Here is a 17,360-nt window from a genome sequence, read left to right on the forward strand (position 1 = left end):
AAACGCATCAAAAACGCGGCAAAAACGCATGCAGATTTCTTGCAGATTTCTTGCAGAAAATTTCAGGTTTTTCTCAGGAATTTTCTGCGAGAAATCCTGAACGTGTGCACATAGCCTAACTCTTGGCTTTTATCACAAATAATTTATGAGTAAGAGTGTGTTCAAAATGTTTAAGTACCAGCCATACCTGATACATTGACTAATGCCTTAGGGAACTGTGATGCTTATCTTAAGATATAAACTGGTATCACATTGTTAAAAAAAAGTATTTTTGTGGTCTTCTTCTGAGATGACTGGACGAAGCTCCAAGGAAAGATGCTCTATTTTGCAGTGACTTCAGCATCCCAAGCAGAAATTGTAAATGATCCTCCATAGCCCAGTATGTATCTTATTCATAGCCTTTGTCAGTCCTCACATGTCATACAGGAGCACCACAAACAATTCACTGGCGCAAATATATAAAGTGCTTAATACTACATTTTGGTGTGAATACTTTTCTGCCCAATGACGACAAAAGTATTCTAGGAGTGATACCTTTATTGGCTAACCCGAAAATAATATGCTTGCAAGCTTTCAAAGCACAGTGTCTCCTTCTTCAGGTGGGATTACATATAGATTAATAGGAAGAAAGCACAACATTTAAAGAATACTACAGTAGGACATTTGTTAGGGGGGTGGGAAGTGTGATGAGTCCATAAATAAGCCAAGGAAATCAAATTAGGCATTCTCTAAGGGTACCGTCACACAGTGCAATTTTGATCGCTACGACGGCACGATTTGTGACGTTACATCGTCGCTTAATTATCGCTCCACTGCGGTCACACTTCACGATGTACGGCGCTGGAGCGATAATTTCATGACGTATTTGCGATGTAGAAGTCGTATGGGACAGTCGTACGGTCGTGTCACACAAGACGATTCAGAGCAAATTTTGCATAATCTGTGCGTGACGTTGTTCACCAGGGGGCGTGTCGAGCTGCTAGCTATGTGCTGATAGGCCACAGGTTCTGTGCACACAATTGGTTGGAAAATTTGTCACCTGAGCGCTATTGTTTCCAAGCCACCTCACCGGTTTCAAAATTTCCTTTCTTCACTTTGTACTTGGACACTTGTTGGACTAGGACATCGGATTCAGTATTTCACAGAATATTCCACGCTTTGCACCGCAGCTTCGAGGTATGTTACACCGCTTGGGCATAGTGGATAGAACGATGTACTGTCGTCATGAGTGCTTCGTTCCGTCACTGAAGCGATGCGGATGGTACGCTGTTGTGACTGGTTGTGACTGGTGGGCTAGAGCGTGGTAGATGGAATGCTGTTTGGTCGGCATGACCGCTTCGTTCCGCCGCTGAAGCGATGCGGATGGTACGCTGTTGTGACTGGTTGTGACTGGTTGTGTCTGGTGAGCTACAGCGTGGCAGATGGTACAATGTATGGTCACCATGAGCGCTTTGTGTGACTGCTGTAGGGAAGCGGGCGGTACACTGTTCTGGGTTATGGTGGCCTATGGCGTGGCAGATGAAACAAGCGATGCGGATGTTACGCTGTTGTGACTGGTTGTGACTGGTTGTGACTGGTGGGCTAGAGCGTGGTAGATGGAACGCTGTTTGGTCGGCATGACCGCTTCGTTCCGCCGCTGAAGCGATGCGGATGGTACGCTGTTGTGACTGGTTGTGACTGGTTGTGACTGGTGGGCTACAGCGTGGCAGATGGTACAATGTATGGTCACCATGAGCGCTTTGTGTGGCTGCTGTAGGGAAGCGGGCGGTACACTGTTCTGGGTTATGGTGGCCTATGGCGTGGCAGATGAAACAAGCGATGCGGATGTTACGCTGTTGTGACTGGTTGTGACTGGTTGTGACTGGTGGGCTAGAGCGTGGTAGATGGAACGCTGTTTGGTCGGCATGACCGCTTCGTTCCGCCGCTGAAGCGATGCGGATGGTACGCTGTTGTGACTGGTTGTGACTGGTTGTGACTGGTGGGCTAGAGCGTGGTAGATGGAACGCTGTTTGGTCAGCATGACCGCTTCGTTCCGCCGCTGAAGCGATGCGGATGGTACGCTGTTGTGACTGGTTGTGACTGGTTGTGTCTGGTGAGCTACAGCGTGGCAGATGGTACAATGTATGGTCACCATGACCGATTTGTGTGGCTGCTGTAGTGAAGCAGGCGGTACACTGTTTTGGGTTATGGTGGCCTATGGCGTGGCAGATGGAACAATGGATGGTAGGCATGAGCTCTTTGTGTGGCTGTTGTTGTTAAGCGTTTGGCACACTGGCAAAAGTATTGTTTAAAGGACTCTTTGTCAACCGTGTAATTTTTTTTTTTTTTTATAATTATTTTTCAGATGTCAAATCGTGTGGAATTCATCAGGGAATTCATCGAAATATACCAGTCTTTTCCCTGCCTCTGGAAAATCAAATCTCCAGAGTATTGTAACAGGGAAAAGAGGCAGGAGGGTTATTTAAAGCTCATTGAGCTTTACAATCGTCATGCACCAGAAGAGCCAGCAAACGAAGCGGTTATTAAAAAGAAAATTCAGGCGCTCCGCACGGTGTGGAGGAAGGAGCTTAACAAGGTTCTTCACACTACAAAGTCCGGGGCTTCCACCGAAGATGTTTATGTGCCAAAGCTTTGGTATTTTGAACATCTGAATTTTCTGAGGGACCAAGAGGTGCCACGGACTTCCACGTGTTTTCGCTTGTTGGCACCTGTGGAACAAATTGTTTCGGAGAACCACGCCGAGCAGGAGTCACAAGGGCAACAAGTAAGTAGCTCTTTGGACGAAAGTTCACCAATGTGTCCTATAATTACATAATTTTTCTCTGCATTTTATGTTTTATACTTCTGATTATCACATCAGTTTGAAGTTATTACAAAAACATGTCCACATAAGTAACCCTGTCGCAGTAAAGTATTATATGGGGAACATAATATGTATGAAATGGCGATATTTCTAAACCATACCATCTAAGCAATATAGAAAATAGTATCGCTTCAAGCTGCCGATGTACTCTTGTTGAGACTATTTAGACTATAAAATATTCATCAGGTTCCCCTAGCAGTCAACACAGTGTAGTTAAAAGTATTAAATAAATGGGAAGGTTAAAGAATATTACTAAGCTTAAAATATATTACAACCTTTTTTTACCTACTACGAATATATAGTTTGGATGCGGTTATGGTGGTCAAACTTTTTGTTGCCAGGTTCGTAACTTGTTTTTTTTTTTTTCCCCCAGGATGACAGTGCGCAGGACAGTACACTGGACTGTTCACAGGACTGCACGACAACAGATTTAGTGGAGGCGGCACCTGCCAGGACTCAATCGAGGCAAGGTCCAAGGAAACGGAAAGCCACCTCAGACGTTTCACATGAACTGTTGAGCCTTGCAAAAAAGGTGTTAACAAACAATGTTAGCCCTGCGTTGCAGGGGTTTGGACACTATGTTGTTGACAAACTGGCCAAAATGGACGACAGCCAAAGAACACTAGCGGAGCGTCTAATATTGGAAGCAGTAAACAAGGGTACAGATGGCGATTTGGACAAGCACCCTCGTTTGGTCTATTCCCGGCCAATGCAGCGGACAGAGCCCTCATATTACAATGGTTGGTCACAGTGTCAGACACCAATGCGACACAATGTTCCCGTTTCCCACTTCGGCCAGCCACCCCCTAACCACTCCTACACGCCAATACCTTCACATATGGCTTCGCCCGTCAGGCACCAAAGTTATCAGCCGGAAGAATCATCGTATCACAATTTGTGATTTCCTAACTTCTTTTACATTACTTTTTATTTTATTGTCTTGTTAAAATAATGTTTCAAATAAAAGCTTTTATTAGAAATTCTATCACGACTGTTTGATTGGTGTGTCTCGATCACAGCACTGTATGAGGGCACAAATTAACGTAACAAATTCATGTACAGTTAACTAATACAAAAAAAATGGAATCATAGTTTAACTAAATATTTTTAATGTAACAACCAAAAATGTATTATTGGCCCGCCTCTAACTGCTGGCACATGTCCCGAAGCTTCTGCAGCTCCTCCATTGCCACATTGTGCTGCTCCTGAATCCGCGCCATAGTGTGGATAAGCCTTTCTATGCCGGCTTCAAGATCCTCCTTGTTCACACTGACGACAGCTGTGGGTCAAAAAACATAACATTAATAACACTGTAGTCTCCCGATGTGTCTTTGCTTCTGTGAAGGAAAAAAGAAAAAAAAACAGTCAGCATATAAGGCAATACTGACTTGGGGGGGGGGGGGGGGGGGTTGGGGGTGAAAGAGTGGGCCTGCCACAAAATCAAAATAACTTTATTGTGGGAACCTACTAGGATGTTGAGGCACGGAGGGCACTTCGGGATCAGAGTCCGTGTTGAATGCCTCGTGCTGTCGGCGGCGGCGCTGTCTCTTTGCCTCTGTGAAGGGAAAAAAAAAAAAGGTCTGTTAGCATATATGGCAACACTGGCTGCCGGGGGAGGGGGGGGGGAAGAGGGGACCTGCAACTGAATCCAAATCACATAATTGTGGGAACCTACTAGGATCTGGAGTAGTTGACCCGGAGGGCACAGATCCAGAAGAGGCTGTGCGGGATGCCTCGTGGCGGCGGTGGTGCTGTGTCTTTGCCTCTGTGAAGGAAAAAAAATAAATAAATTTAAAAAAAAAGGTCTGTTAGCATATATGGCAACACTGGCTGCCGGGGGAGGGGGGGGGGAAGAGGGGACCTGCAACTGAATCCAAATCACATAATTGTGGGAACCTACTAGGATCTGGAGGAGTTGACCCGGAGGGCACAGATCCAGAAGAGGCTGTGCGGGATGCCTCGTGGCGGCGGTGGTGCTGTGTCTTTGCCTCTGTGAAGGAAAAAAAAAAATAAATTTAAAAAAAAAGGTCTGTTAGCATATATGGCAACACTGGCTGCCGGGGGAGGGGGGGTGGGGGGAAGAGGGGACCTGCAACTGAATCCAAATCACATAATTGTGGGAACCTACTAGAATCTGGAGGAGTTGACCCGGAGGGCACAGATCCAGAAGAGGCTGTGCGGGATGCCTCGTGGCGGCGGTGGTGCTGTGTCTTTGCCTCTGTGAAGGAAAAAAAAAAATAAATTTAAAAAAAAGGTCTGTTAGCATATATGGCAACACTGGCTGCCGGGGGAGGGGGGGGGGAAGAGGGGACCTGCAACTGAATCCAAATCACATAATTGTGGGAACCTACTAGAATCTGGAGGAGTTGACCCGGAGGGCACAGATCCAGAAGAGGCTGTGCGGGATGCCTCGTGGCGGCGGTGGTGCTGTGTCTTTGCCTCTGTGAAGGAAAAAAAAAAAATTAAAAAAAAAGGTCTGTTAGCATATATGGCAACACTGGCTGCCGGGAAGGGGACCTGAAACCAAATCCAAATCACATTATTGTGGGAACCTACTAGGATCAGTTGTCGTTGACCCGGAGGGCACTGGGACAGTTGACCCGGAGGGCACTGGGACAGTTGACCCGGAGGGCACAGATCCAGAAGAGGCTGTGCGGGATGCCTCGTGGCGGCGGCGGTGCTGTCTCTTTGCCTCTGTGAAGGAAAAAAAAAAGGTAGGTCTGCAGTTAGCAGTTCATACTGTCCCATAGCTGTGGCACATAGTGGCTCTGCAACGTTCAAACTGTCCCATAGCTGTGCCGCATAGTGGCTCTGCAACGTTCATACTGCCCCATAGCTGTGCCACATAGTGGCTCTGCAACGTTCAAACTGCCCCATAGCTGTGCCACATACTTTTGGGTACCTGCGTACTGACCTCTGCGAATCTCCTTGCGAAGCTCCTGCAGGCGCTCTGGGCTTTTGGGCTTGAGATCTCCCCATTTTTTCACAATCTGGGCCTTGCTGCGAGTTATCCCAAACCGCTTCCTGAGGCCCTCAGACACCACACGGACAACTTCATCCTTGTGCTGGTTGCGGTGCAGCACCAGCCCAGTTGTCTCGTACTGCATCCGATCCATTGTTCCAATAAGGAACTTGAGCTCTGGGATGCCCATAGGAGGATCACGGCGACTGGCAGCCATTATCAAGATGTCAGGGAACCAAAACAAGCTAGCGCAGGCACGCCGGAACGCTGTAACGTCATCACGCCGTCATAGACCACGAGCGTACATTACGTGACGCTCCGGCGTTAAATAACCATCCTTCGAACGGCATTTACTATGTGCGTTCATTCCGTACCGCTCAGCCGTCACAAATGTGACGCTGTCCATAAACGGCAACGCTATTGCGATGCCGATCTGGCGGCAGGACGGCGGAGTACAGCTCCTCCTCTGGGCGTTGCTGTTCAGGGTCATTCCATCTAAAATGGCGGCGAGAATGCGTTCTGCTCCTCTGGGGCAGCCAGAGCTCCTTTTTTTTATTAGACATATGGATGCCCTGGATTATGAGGGTCTGGAGAGCCGCCCTGCCCACCCACACATCCACAAGCGGGAAGTGCTTGGCCACATAGCCAGAATGATGGAGAGGAGGTTTGGCGTCTGCCGCAGTCAGCTTCAGCTGCGTAAAAAATGGGCTGACCTCCGCTATAAAACGCCACAAATGTTTGCTGAGTTGCGTGCGGAGGCAAGGCGAGGCAAGTACTAGTATGGGGGGATTGGGAGATGCACGCTGTCAGGAGGGGGGGGTTTGGGAGGGAGGCTTGCGCTCATGGTCGCCAACGTGACCTCAAATGCATTAAAACACATGCCCCGTTTTTGTAAAATTTAGTTATTTTCCAAGCAGAATATGCGTTGTCCGTGAGAAAACTTGTCGGGTTCCCTAATCTCAACCACCATCTTGAAATTATTATGATGTCCATTATTTTTAGTTTCTCAATTTCCCAAAAATATTAACAGAGGAGGTTGGCCTACTGATGAAATAATACGTTTTCCAAAGACAGGAAGACCATTGAACACCAGAGCCCACAGACATGCCTGAGTATCGCACCCCTGTAAAGTGTGATCTCTATTTTATGTTTGAGTATATTGTAAGCTTTGATCTGCAGCACTCAACATTTGTGTGTAAACATTGTGATTCTTTACTTTAGGTGTAGAGAGACAGCGGCGGCAAGTGAGACCCACCATTGCCACCAGTACCCCATCTTCACAAACCAGTGGGAGCCCACAGTCCGGGACATCACGTAAGTTCACAATCATTGATTGCATTTTTTTTAACATCACACGGGACATAACAGGGTAGCTGAAATATTTGAAGACATTACAGACGCAATAATGACCCAGCGGCCTACCACGCCTCCACCATCTGTTGCGACCATGCACCCTCGCACCCCTGTGAAGTGTGATATAAATTTTATGTTTCAGTATATTGTTAGCTTTGATCTGCAGCACTCTACATGTGTTTTTAAAGATTGCGTTTGTTAACTTTATGTGTAGAGAGACAGCGGCGGCAACAGGTACCTGCCATTGCCAGCAGCACCACAGCATCCACCACCAGCGGGAGCCCACAGTCCATGACGTCACGTAAGTTAACAATCATAGATTACAGTTTTTCAACTGCATACGGGACATAAGAGGGTAGCGGAAATATTTGAATACATTACAGACGCAGTAATGACCCAGCGGCCTACCACGCCACCACCAGACAGCAGACGGCCTCGCACCCCTACACCACCCTCAACACCTCCCTTCCGACACTCCTCTTCCTCCCCCGGGTCGGCGGCATTCTCCCCAGAACATAACATACGTAAGTGACCAAAACAGCGAGCGCTTCCCAACGGCGTGTTCCATAGTTAACCAGATCTGTTATTATTTCCTTTAAGGTGCTGCAGCAGTGGCCAGATCGCTGGGGTGGGAAATTAGCAGCTCTGGTTCTGGCAATGAGGAACCGGCATCCCTTCTCCGTAAGTATCAAGATAATATGAGTGGTTTTCTGCTGGATGTCACAATAGACAACTAAAACTGTAAAATTTAATAAAATTTACATCGCCCTGTGGTGCCAGACCAAATAGAAATTTACAACACACAAAATTTGGTCCTGCCCCAGAGGTCGAGATGTATTTTCAGCGGAATCAACATTGGTTCTCCAACCTCTTCTATCCACAGAACCGCCCACCGTAAGAGAGCTCCTGGCGAGACAATTGCGCCTGGAGCGGACAGCAGCGCTCCTGCAGCAGACAGCAGCGCTCCTCCAGACTCAAGTAGAGCAGCAGGGCGTGACGCTGCGACACCTCTTGGGCCGTGGAAGGAGATAATTTTTTTTGGGGGGGGTTTATGTTATATTTTGTTGTTTAATAATTTAAAACCAAGAAATTGTTACAAAAAAAACCAAAAATCTTCGCATTCTTTCTTTAATGTTTACCAAGCTATAAGGGTTAACAGCACCATTTTATAGGCATCACATTTAAAGTTATTTAGAGAGGTTTATATGACAGCAAAGCAAAAAAAAATATTTTTTTATACGGCGCGATCCTGCCAGGGTACAGCTCCAGAACCATTAAAGTACTGACAGTATTTTTCGCGACAGTCCCTTGCAACGTCTGCCTGTCTGCCAGATCCAAGTGCTTGAAGAGCTGTAAAATTATCAGGTTGTGTACGCCATTCCCCGGGCACAATATCTCCGGTTCTTGCGTCCACTGCATCAATAAACGAAGGAGGAGAATAGGAGCTCATATCATGACGTCTCAGGAAATTATGGAGCACACAGCATGCCAAAACCACAAAGTCTATAGACGGCAGCTTCAAGTTGATAGCTGTGTGGAACACTCTAAACCGATTTGCCATAATCCCAAAGGCATTTTCAACCACACGACGGGCCCTCGACAACCGGTAATTAAAGATTCTGCGCTCCGGTGTGAGTGTTCTCTGTGCAAATGGCTTCAGCAAATGTGGATGAAGAGGGAAAGCTTCATCAGCGATGAAGACAAAATTTAGGTTTGCTTTTGTGTCTTCATTTAGTGGCAACAGCAGTTCATTGTTCCTCAAGCTTTCCCCAAATGAAGTGTGTTCAAAAACACCACCGTCGGAGACTCGACCATTCATGCCAACATCCACATCGACAAACTCATAGTTCGCATTGACAAGGGCCATGAGGATCACACTGAAATATCCTTTGTAGTTGAAAAAAAAGGATCCAGAGTTGGCTGGTTGCGTGATGCGCACATGCTTTCCATCTAATGCACCACCGCAGTTTGGAAACTGCCACAGCTCATCAAAATCGGAAGCAATCCTCTTCCACTCATCCGCCGTCTTGGGAAACTGCAAGATGAGAAGGAAACATGTACAAATTAGGTCAAATATATTATGCACATACACTCTCATGTGGACATCCTACAGTGATTGAGGCGCAGTATGGATTAGTATAACAAAGTCAACAACCCTGAGTATGCAGGCAGCCATTTTTTCAGATGGCTTCGGTGACTCAGAGGGGGTGCTAAACAATATATCTAAATTATATAATCAATAAAATTACGTTGGGAGCAGCAAATAAAAGAAGGGTGGCGCAGGGTTGGAGCAGCACATATCAGAATGGAGACGCAAAATGGTAGCAGCACATGTCAGAATGGAGGCGCAGGATCACAGCAGCACATGTCTGAATGGGGGCGCAGGATGGGAGCAGCACATGATAGGATGTAGAACATATACCAATAGAAATGCTCGCCATCAGGGCGTAGAACGGGTTCAATAGCTAGTATAATATATCGACATAACACAGCAGCCAAAAAAAATATAGTAGTACCTCCATATAATGCCTTAAGCTCTGCACAATGGCCTCGCATGTCTCCGGAATCACAACGCTCAGGAAAGGTCTGGAAACAGCGGCGGAAAACTGCAAATCCTGAAGAGACCTTCCTGTTGCCAGGAACCGCAGTGTCACCGCCAACCTTTCCTCCACGGGCACGGCTGCACGCATCGGCGTATCACGCCTTTGTATGAGTGGCGTAACAGCAGACAGTATTATTTTGAAGGATTCCTCGGACATCCGAAGGTAGTTTCGGAAATCATGAGGGTTATTGTCACGTAACTCTCTTATGAGACCCATGTGTGACAATGTGGATCTTTTCTGCAGCCAGCTCCGGGTCCACATGCGACGTTTTCGTTTAGGACGTCTCTCCTCTTGGAGACGTGCTGCCTCAAACACCAGGGCAGCAGCAACAACAGAACTCTCATTGGAAGTGAGCATAGTTCCTAAAAAGAAAACAAACGTACAATAAATACACGTGCTTACAAAACAATGTTCTGACCATTGATCTAATAACTATATATGTTACTACTGGTATTAAATGGGGCAGTCAACCATCTCGATCTGTAAAAGGATTAATTAATTGGGCCACGCTACAGCTGTGTACCTGAGGTTCTCAGGCCTACCCTACTCAAAGGAACAATCGACCACACTCCAGCGTTTATCCCCATTGAAGCGCAACATATGCTACGCTGTAGCGTTATACATACCTTTTGCGGTAAAAGTCTAGTAGTTAAAAGTCCAGGGAATCCAGCGAATTTAGGAGTTCTGTTTACAGCACGTGCTACAGAGAGAAATGAATAGCGCGCTCGAGAGCTCCGGTTTTATCCGCTGGGAACAATAGTCCTTTGTCGAATGAGCGCACAGTATTGTACCGCCCAATCAGCACACGGGAGGTGGAGAATTCAGCGCTCCTACGTAGCCAGCTCCTCCGCCCTTTACATCGTATACAATATCGTGCACACCTTTGTTACACCATGCGATCATGCCGCCACAGCGGGACACTAGACGACGAAAGAAAGTTTCAAACGATGTGCTACGACGTACGATTCACAGCGGGGTCCCTGATCGCAGGAGCGTGTCACACACTGCGATATCGTACCTATATCGCTCGAACGTCACAAATCGTGCCGTCGTAGCGATCAAAATTGCACTGTGTGACGGTACCCTTACAAATGGAGAGGCAGTGGGAACAATGTTCTTAGTTATCTGGAGTCTGTCTGGTGGAGGTGTGAATTGTATCCATGTAGTGACTCATAAATCCAGGTGTTAAATTGAGTCCAAAACAAGAAGAGAATGTCCAGCTTCACTGAATCCGTAAAAAAGAGTTTTCTTTATTCACAAACTTAAAGCATAGAGGATACAGACTTCAGCATGAACCATATGGGTAAGAATCTCAACGCGTTTCTGGAGACTAAGCTCCCTTAATCATGACATTCCAAAAAGACCCATGTGTCCCACTTAAATAGCCCTAAACCGGAAAACACTCCGGTGGGGTAAATGATTAACATAACTAATTTGAAGAGTGGGCGTAAGATAAACAGATATAAAAGCTTCCATAACATGGTAATCCATTTGAACAATATACATATACAATGAAGCAGAAATATTACCAATAATTATACAGATTAAAAAGATTTATACAATGAAATAAGTTTAAGTTTGTGAATAAAGAAAACTCTTTTTTATGGATTCAGTGAAGCTGGACATTCTCTTCTTGTTTTGGACTTTATACGCCTGGACACAGCGGGTCCGTGCTCCTGAAGTTTGGTTTATGCATCACGGGTGAACTGGCTTATATTTCTTTTTTCCAAGTTAAATTGAGTCCTAGTGTTAAAGAATTGAACATCTTCATTAGTTTGAATTCCCAATTTTTTCTTTCCCTGTCATCCTTAAAATGACCTTTTAGTATTAAGACTTGTAAATCTGTCATACTGTGTCAAGGTCCAGAGAAATGTTTTCCCACCGGCGTGTCCATTTCATTCCTGATTGTGTGTCTGTGTAGATTCAGCCTAGTTTGTAGGTACTTCCCAACCCCTAACAATTGTCCTACTGTAGTATTCTTTAATTGTGCTTTTTTCTTATTAATCTATTTGTAATCTGCCTGAAGAAGGAGCCCCTGTGCTCTGAAAGCTTGTAAACATATTATTTTCTGGTTAGCCAATAAAGGTATCACTCCGAGAATACTTTATTTTTCTGGTTAACACAGTATTACAATATAATTTGTTATTGTACATCAATACTACATTTTGCAACTAGTCCTTATTGGTAGATTTTGTGTTCATTCAGTGAAGATTAAGTGGTATTATACATGCCAAATGGCAAGAAGCCCACTTCACGATAACTCAGTGGCATGATGCCAAGTAAATGCCAACAAAAAGGCACATTCTTCACCACTTTTCTCTTGAACATATGGTAGTATCCATTCACTATATAGAGTCTTATTGATTCAGCAGTTATTTGCTTGCTGGGTATTGTCCTATCGATTCTATGCCCCTTATCCTGCTCACCTGGGGAGGTGCGGACAATGTATCATAGGAGACACTCAAGTGCAAATAAAATAATAATATATCCCTCTAATGCACCCCTCCTGAAGAAAATGTGTTTATGTATGTCGTACAAAGAGAAAAATATGGAAAAATGCCAGGCAAGAAAGGGGGATAAAGTAAAACCAGAGATAAATAGGAAATGTTCACCCAAGTGCTTTAAAGGGATTAAAGCTGGGCTCAGTTGGCAGGAAGTTTGGTTGAATAGAGAAGGGGAGGCCAGCTGGTCTAACAGTGGGGGATATCTGCACCGTGAGCCTGGCAAGTCAAACATAATCGCTTAAATAATATTATCTGTAACCAGGACCTCTTGATCCCTTCTTCTTGCAATTCGCGAGAAGAATGAACGTTAGGCCTATGCTCAGCTGCTTTAGTGGCTGAAAATTAAGAAGACAGGAGCCATGGAAACCCAGCACCTTTTAATATGCAGCATTGGCTACAAATTCTCCGCTCTGTCCTGTTTGACGACATTAAGATGTAAATACTTACAGAAGCGCAGCACAAAAGCTGTACAAAGCTGCCATATTCTGAAGGTTTTCTTGTACAGCTCAGCTACAGTATACTGGTTGCTATTTAACACTGTATTTTTCCATTACCGTTTCTTACAGATGCAGCGGTAGGAGGAGAAACATTATAAAATGCTGGTCTCTAATAAAGTAAGGCATGTGTCAGCCTTGAGAGTTCTGCTCTGAAGACTAAGGTGCCTTTTCTAGAAGGCGATGACTCCTAGTTTAGCAATTCCCATTATTGGATAAATCCAGAGTTGGACGACATATACACCTTCCTATTAAAGTTCCCATCGTATCGAAATATATATTTGTAAAAAAAAAAAAACAATCTTTTTATCGCAGAGATTACTTTTATTAAACAAACACATTTCACATGGAAACTATAATAAAAAAACTATGTTCTCGTAATTTCTCCTAACAAAACAAACTGTTTTCTATACATTCCTTACAGTTGACAGTCTATGTCTGCCTTCAAACACCAAAGTGTAGATAAAAAGTTTGCCTAACAATCGGTTCTTAAATGATAAAGTCCCATAGATAAAATTAAATACATGCCTCTTTGACTGCAGTATGTCGGCATGGTTTCTTTCGACGGTCATGTGGCCTCTGAGGGGCTGCAGCCTTCACACTTCCATCTGACTGAACTGTAAAAGCTGTAGACCCTCAGCGAACGCTATAAGTAGCACCAGCGATTTCATGCCAATGCTTAGCCAGACTCAATGCCAATGCTATTGGTTAGGAGCACATAAAAGACTATACGGACAGGACAGTATGGGTTCACAGCTGCTGGTTTCTGTGAGGTAAAACATTTTCCTGCCTGTTTAAAAATTTGTTTTACCTCACAGAAAAAATCAGCTGTTATCCCATGCTGTCCTGTCTGTATATTCTCTTTTGCATCCTCCCCTGCCTATGAGCTGTGGTATGATAAGACCACGTCCCTGTACAGTCAGACACAGCCATTACACAGCACACAACAGGAGCACATTTATAAGATTATCTCAGCACAGGAACATTATTTTAACACATCCAATTGTGGAACTTAGTATTATTCCAAGATCTATTGATTTTAGTGTATATTGTTCATGGGAAAACCGACTTCAAGGATCGGTTACGAATCCAATTTTTAGTTTTCTTATAACATGTGTAAGACCAAGGAGTAAAAATAACATTTTATTTCAAAATTTTGTGGATGTGAAAGTTGCAAAATTATGATCCTTTGTCCTTTGGATTGTTAAATTGATTTGACATTGCTATAACACTATCAGTCCGCAACATGAGTATGTTTTATCTGGGGGGACTTTTGCTTTAATGAAAGGGTTTTCCAGTGGTGGAAACCCCCTTTTTACAGAAACGTCAAATACATAGCTTTACTGATCTTGTTCTGGTCCTCAGTTACATCCTCTAGGCCAGTGTTCCCCAACTCCGGTCCTCAGGAGCCACCAACAGGTCATGTTTTCAAGATTTCCTTAGCATTGCCCAGGTGATAATTGCATCACCTTCACAGACAATAATTCCATCACCTGTGAAATACTAAGGAAATCCTGAAAACATGACCTGTTGGTGGCTCTTGAGGACTGGATTTGGGGAACACTGCTCTAGGCTTTGGCTGCATAGTGACTTCGGCCGAGTCACAGGTTGTGTTGGCCAAGATTGTTCTGTTCATCAGCAAAATTGCAAAGGAATGGAATGGAGTGGCAATGAGACCACAACTAGCGAGTCACAAAAAGTCAGAAAGAGTTGGATTTTTTAAGACTGCCTTATTTTGGTCGCTTTAACCTAATGGTTGCAATCCAACCCCATTCACCTGCATTATACTGTGCCATGGCCAAAGTCACTGTGTAAATCCAGCCTCATTATTAGGGCTTGTTTTCACTTGCGAGGAACACGTCCGTGTCTCGCATGTGGAAACGAAGCTCTGGTGCCGGCACTCCGGAGCGGAGCGTGTGGCTGCATGTGTTGCTATGCGGCCGCACGCTCTGCTCCACAGTGCCGGCACCAGAGCTTCGTTTCCACATGCGAGACACGGACGTGTTCCTCGCAAGTGAAAACAAGCCCTTACCCATTCTCACAGCTGCATTCACTATTCATCAGGCTGTTAAGCTAGAATGTTCATACAGCCCCTGTTTGCTCAATATAACAGCCCATGTTTGCTCTGGTGATTTGCATTACCTTGCAGTCCCAAGGCGAGTTTCACTTCAGTTGCAATATGAGCATATTACAGGCACATTTTAGTGCCCACATTATGGCTGAGAATCCTGGACCGACTGCAGGTGTAAAAGGTCTCTGTCAGGATCGAATGACTGTTCAAACCAAGTAGAGGTACTTGGTGCACCATGGGATTGCCAAACATTTCAGTGCACCTTCCCACTTACTTGTTTTTCCTCCATCTCCGCCTTCACCTTCTTTGATTGACAGCTATGGCTTTATAGAGCCAGAAAAGGGAAGAGATAGTTGAAAAACCAATATGTATGAAGGTACATTTAAATTTTTGGCCACACCAAGGGTGCACAGAACACTTGTACTTGGTCATTCTGTGCTGACAAACTCCCTTTAATTATTTGAAATATCATCGACCTATGATTATGTAATATACACTGTATGATATATCGTGAGGCTGTTTTTGCACATCCCATAAAACAGGGATTGTGTTTGTTTCGCAAAACCCATTCAAAAAGATGGGTCTCCTAACCTAGGCTAACTGCCTCATATATTCCTGTGAGGCAGTTAAGGTACCGTTACACTTAGTGATTTACCAATGATCACGACCAGCGATACGACCTGGCCGTGATCGTTGATAAGTCGTTGTGTGGTCACTGGAGAGCTGTCACACAGACAGCTCTCCAGCGACCATCGATGCTGAAGTCCCCGGGTAACCAGGGTAAACATCGGGTTACTAAGCGCAGGGCTGCGCTTAGTAACCCGATATTTACCCTGGTTACCATTGTAAATGTAAAAAAAAAAGAAACACTACATACTCACATTCCGGTGTCTGTCACGTCCCTCGCCGTCAGCTTCCCGCACTAACTGTGAGCGTCGGCCGTAAAGCACAGCACAGCGGTGACGTCACCGCTGTGCTCTGGTTTACGGCCGGCCGGCGCTGACACAGTCAGTGCGGGAAGTTGACGCCGGGGGACGTGACAGACAACGGAATGTGAGTATGTACTTTTTTTTTAACTTTTACAATGGTAACCAGGGTAAATATCGGGTTACTAAGCGCAGCCCTGCGCTTAGTAACCCGATATTTACCCTGGTTACCAGTGAACACATCGCTGGATCGGCATCACACACGCCGATTCAGCGATGACAGCGGGTGATCAGTGACCAAAAAAAAGGTCCTGATCATTCCCAGCGACCAACGATCTCCCAGCAGGGGCCTGATCGTTGGTCGCTGTCACACATAACGATTTCGTTAACGATATCGTTGCTACGTCACAAAAAGCAACGATATCATTAAAGAAATCGTTATGTGTGACGGTACCTTTAGCTCGCGTCAGGAGACCTGGCAGTTGGGTATTGTGATCTAAGTATGATCATGTGAAAGCAGCCTAATTTGATGGACCAAATGTTGACTGTCTCAGAATGCAGTGCTGAAGTCAGCACTAAATTATAGGAGCTCAGAAACTTGTCTGTCATGAGTTGCCCCATAAGTGACCAGCGGAATACGTAATGTAATTCAGGACCAATAAAAAGATTAACAGCTAAATGTATTTACAAAATTGTGCTCAATTTTTTTCAATATAAATTCTAAGATGGTGTTAAAAAGCAGACATTGCTTTCAAGAGGGTGTAAAGCAAGTAGAGTTATTAATGGTTGGCTGGAAGCTATGACTAGAGGGGTTTTCTGGTCTTATGTCCATGAAGCTTATTCACAACGAGAAGTCTCCAACTATCTAATAGTGTGAGTTCTATCTTGTCACCATTTCTACATCATTGCTGGTTAATACATCCATCCTAATCAAAGGAGCTCTATAACAAGCCCTGCAGCTGGAGATGACCAGGACAGGCTCTTCAACCCCAGGATGCAAGCATGAATGTTTCCATTCTCTGATAGCAATCACTTATCTTCATGAATATATTAGAAAGATGCATACCGTTCATTATACAGCACTAAAACTTGTTACAGAAAACCTTTTAATGCACTTGTCGGGCTAGATAAAAAGATGTGTTTAAAATAGGTTCCGGCTGTTCTGTTTCTGAATTTCGATACAACACAGACCTTCCTCCTTTTTTACGTTGTGTTGTGTATGAGGAGGACTGATTGATTAGTTCATTTCAGTATCTTAGCCAGTTTCCTGTCAATGCAAGTCGATATATAGAAAAGGGGGCTGGCTTGACTATTGGACAGAGCAGGTAGGCCGGCCTGCTTATACCCATCAGCGAGGGAAGGAAGCTCTCTCTTGTGTCAAAACAAATGTCAAGTAAAGGGGTTTTTCCACTTTAAAGAAAGTGGACCTCAAATGGTCTTATAGAAGCAAAAATAACAAGCAATGCAGGTTTTCACCCTCCATGGGTCCAGCACAGGATCCCTGTTGCTGGTTAGTGTTTTGCATGCAACAGTGATGTCATGTTTGCAAGTCCACATTACATCTGAGCTTAGCAGCAGTGGTGA

At 44.9% G+C, this 17,360-nt stretch overlaps 1 protein-coding gene and 1 long non-coding RNA gene across 2 annotated transcripts; one reads left to right on the forward strand and one right to left on the reverse strand.

Moving 5' to 3' along the window:
* The first annotated feature begins 6,965 nt into the window (after positions 1-6,965).
* On the forward strand, positions 6,966-7,847 carry LOC138657788 (uncharacterized). Its single transcript, XR_011317185.1, has 4 exons — positions 6,966-7,139; positions 7,393-7,479; positions 7,562-7,702; positions 7,779-7,847. It is a non-coding gene; the product is annotated as an uncharacterized lncRNA (long non-coding RNA).
* Positions 7,848-8,067: 220 nt separating this feature from the next.
* LOC138657789 (uncharacterized) lies at positions 8,068-10,115 on the reverse strand. The gene is made up of 2 exons (XM_069745447.1): positions 9,695-10,115; positions 8,068-9,213 (listed from the first exon to the last, which is right to left on the reverse strand). Exons 1-2 carry the CDS (start codon positions 10,040-10,042, stop codon positions 8,413-8,415), a joined length of 1,149 nt encoding a protein of 382 aa, XP_069601548.1. The 5' UTR covers positions 10,043-10,115; the 3' UTR covers positions 8,068-8,412.
* Positions 10,116-17,360: the final 7,245 nt, after the last annotated feature.

This window comes from Ranitomeya imitator, chromosome 1 (assembly GCF_032444005.1).
Source record: "Ranitomeya imitator isolate aRanImi1 chromosome 1, aRanImi1.pri, whole genome shotgun sequence".
NCBI classification, from domain to species: Eukaryota; Metazoa; Chordata; class Amphibia; order Anura; family Dendrobatidae; genus Ranitomeya; species Ranitomeya imitator.

What these genes read in the sequence shown, in the direction of transcription:
- LOC138657789 (XM_069745447.1), bottom strand. Translation starts at nt 10,042, where the DNA reads ATGTGGACCCGGAGCTGGCTGCAGAAAAGATCCACATTGTCACACATG. An exon ending in GCTTAAGGCATTATATGGAG is followed by an intron (nt 9,214 to 9,694) that starts GTACTACTATAT and finishes CTCATCTTGCAG; the next exon opens with TTTCCCAAGACGGCGGATGA.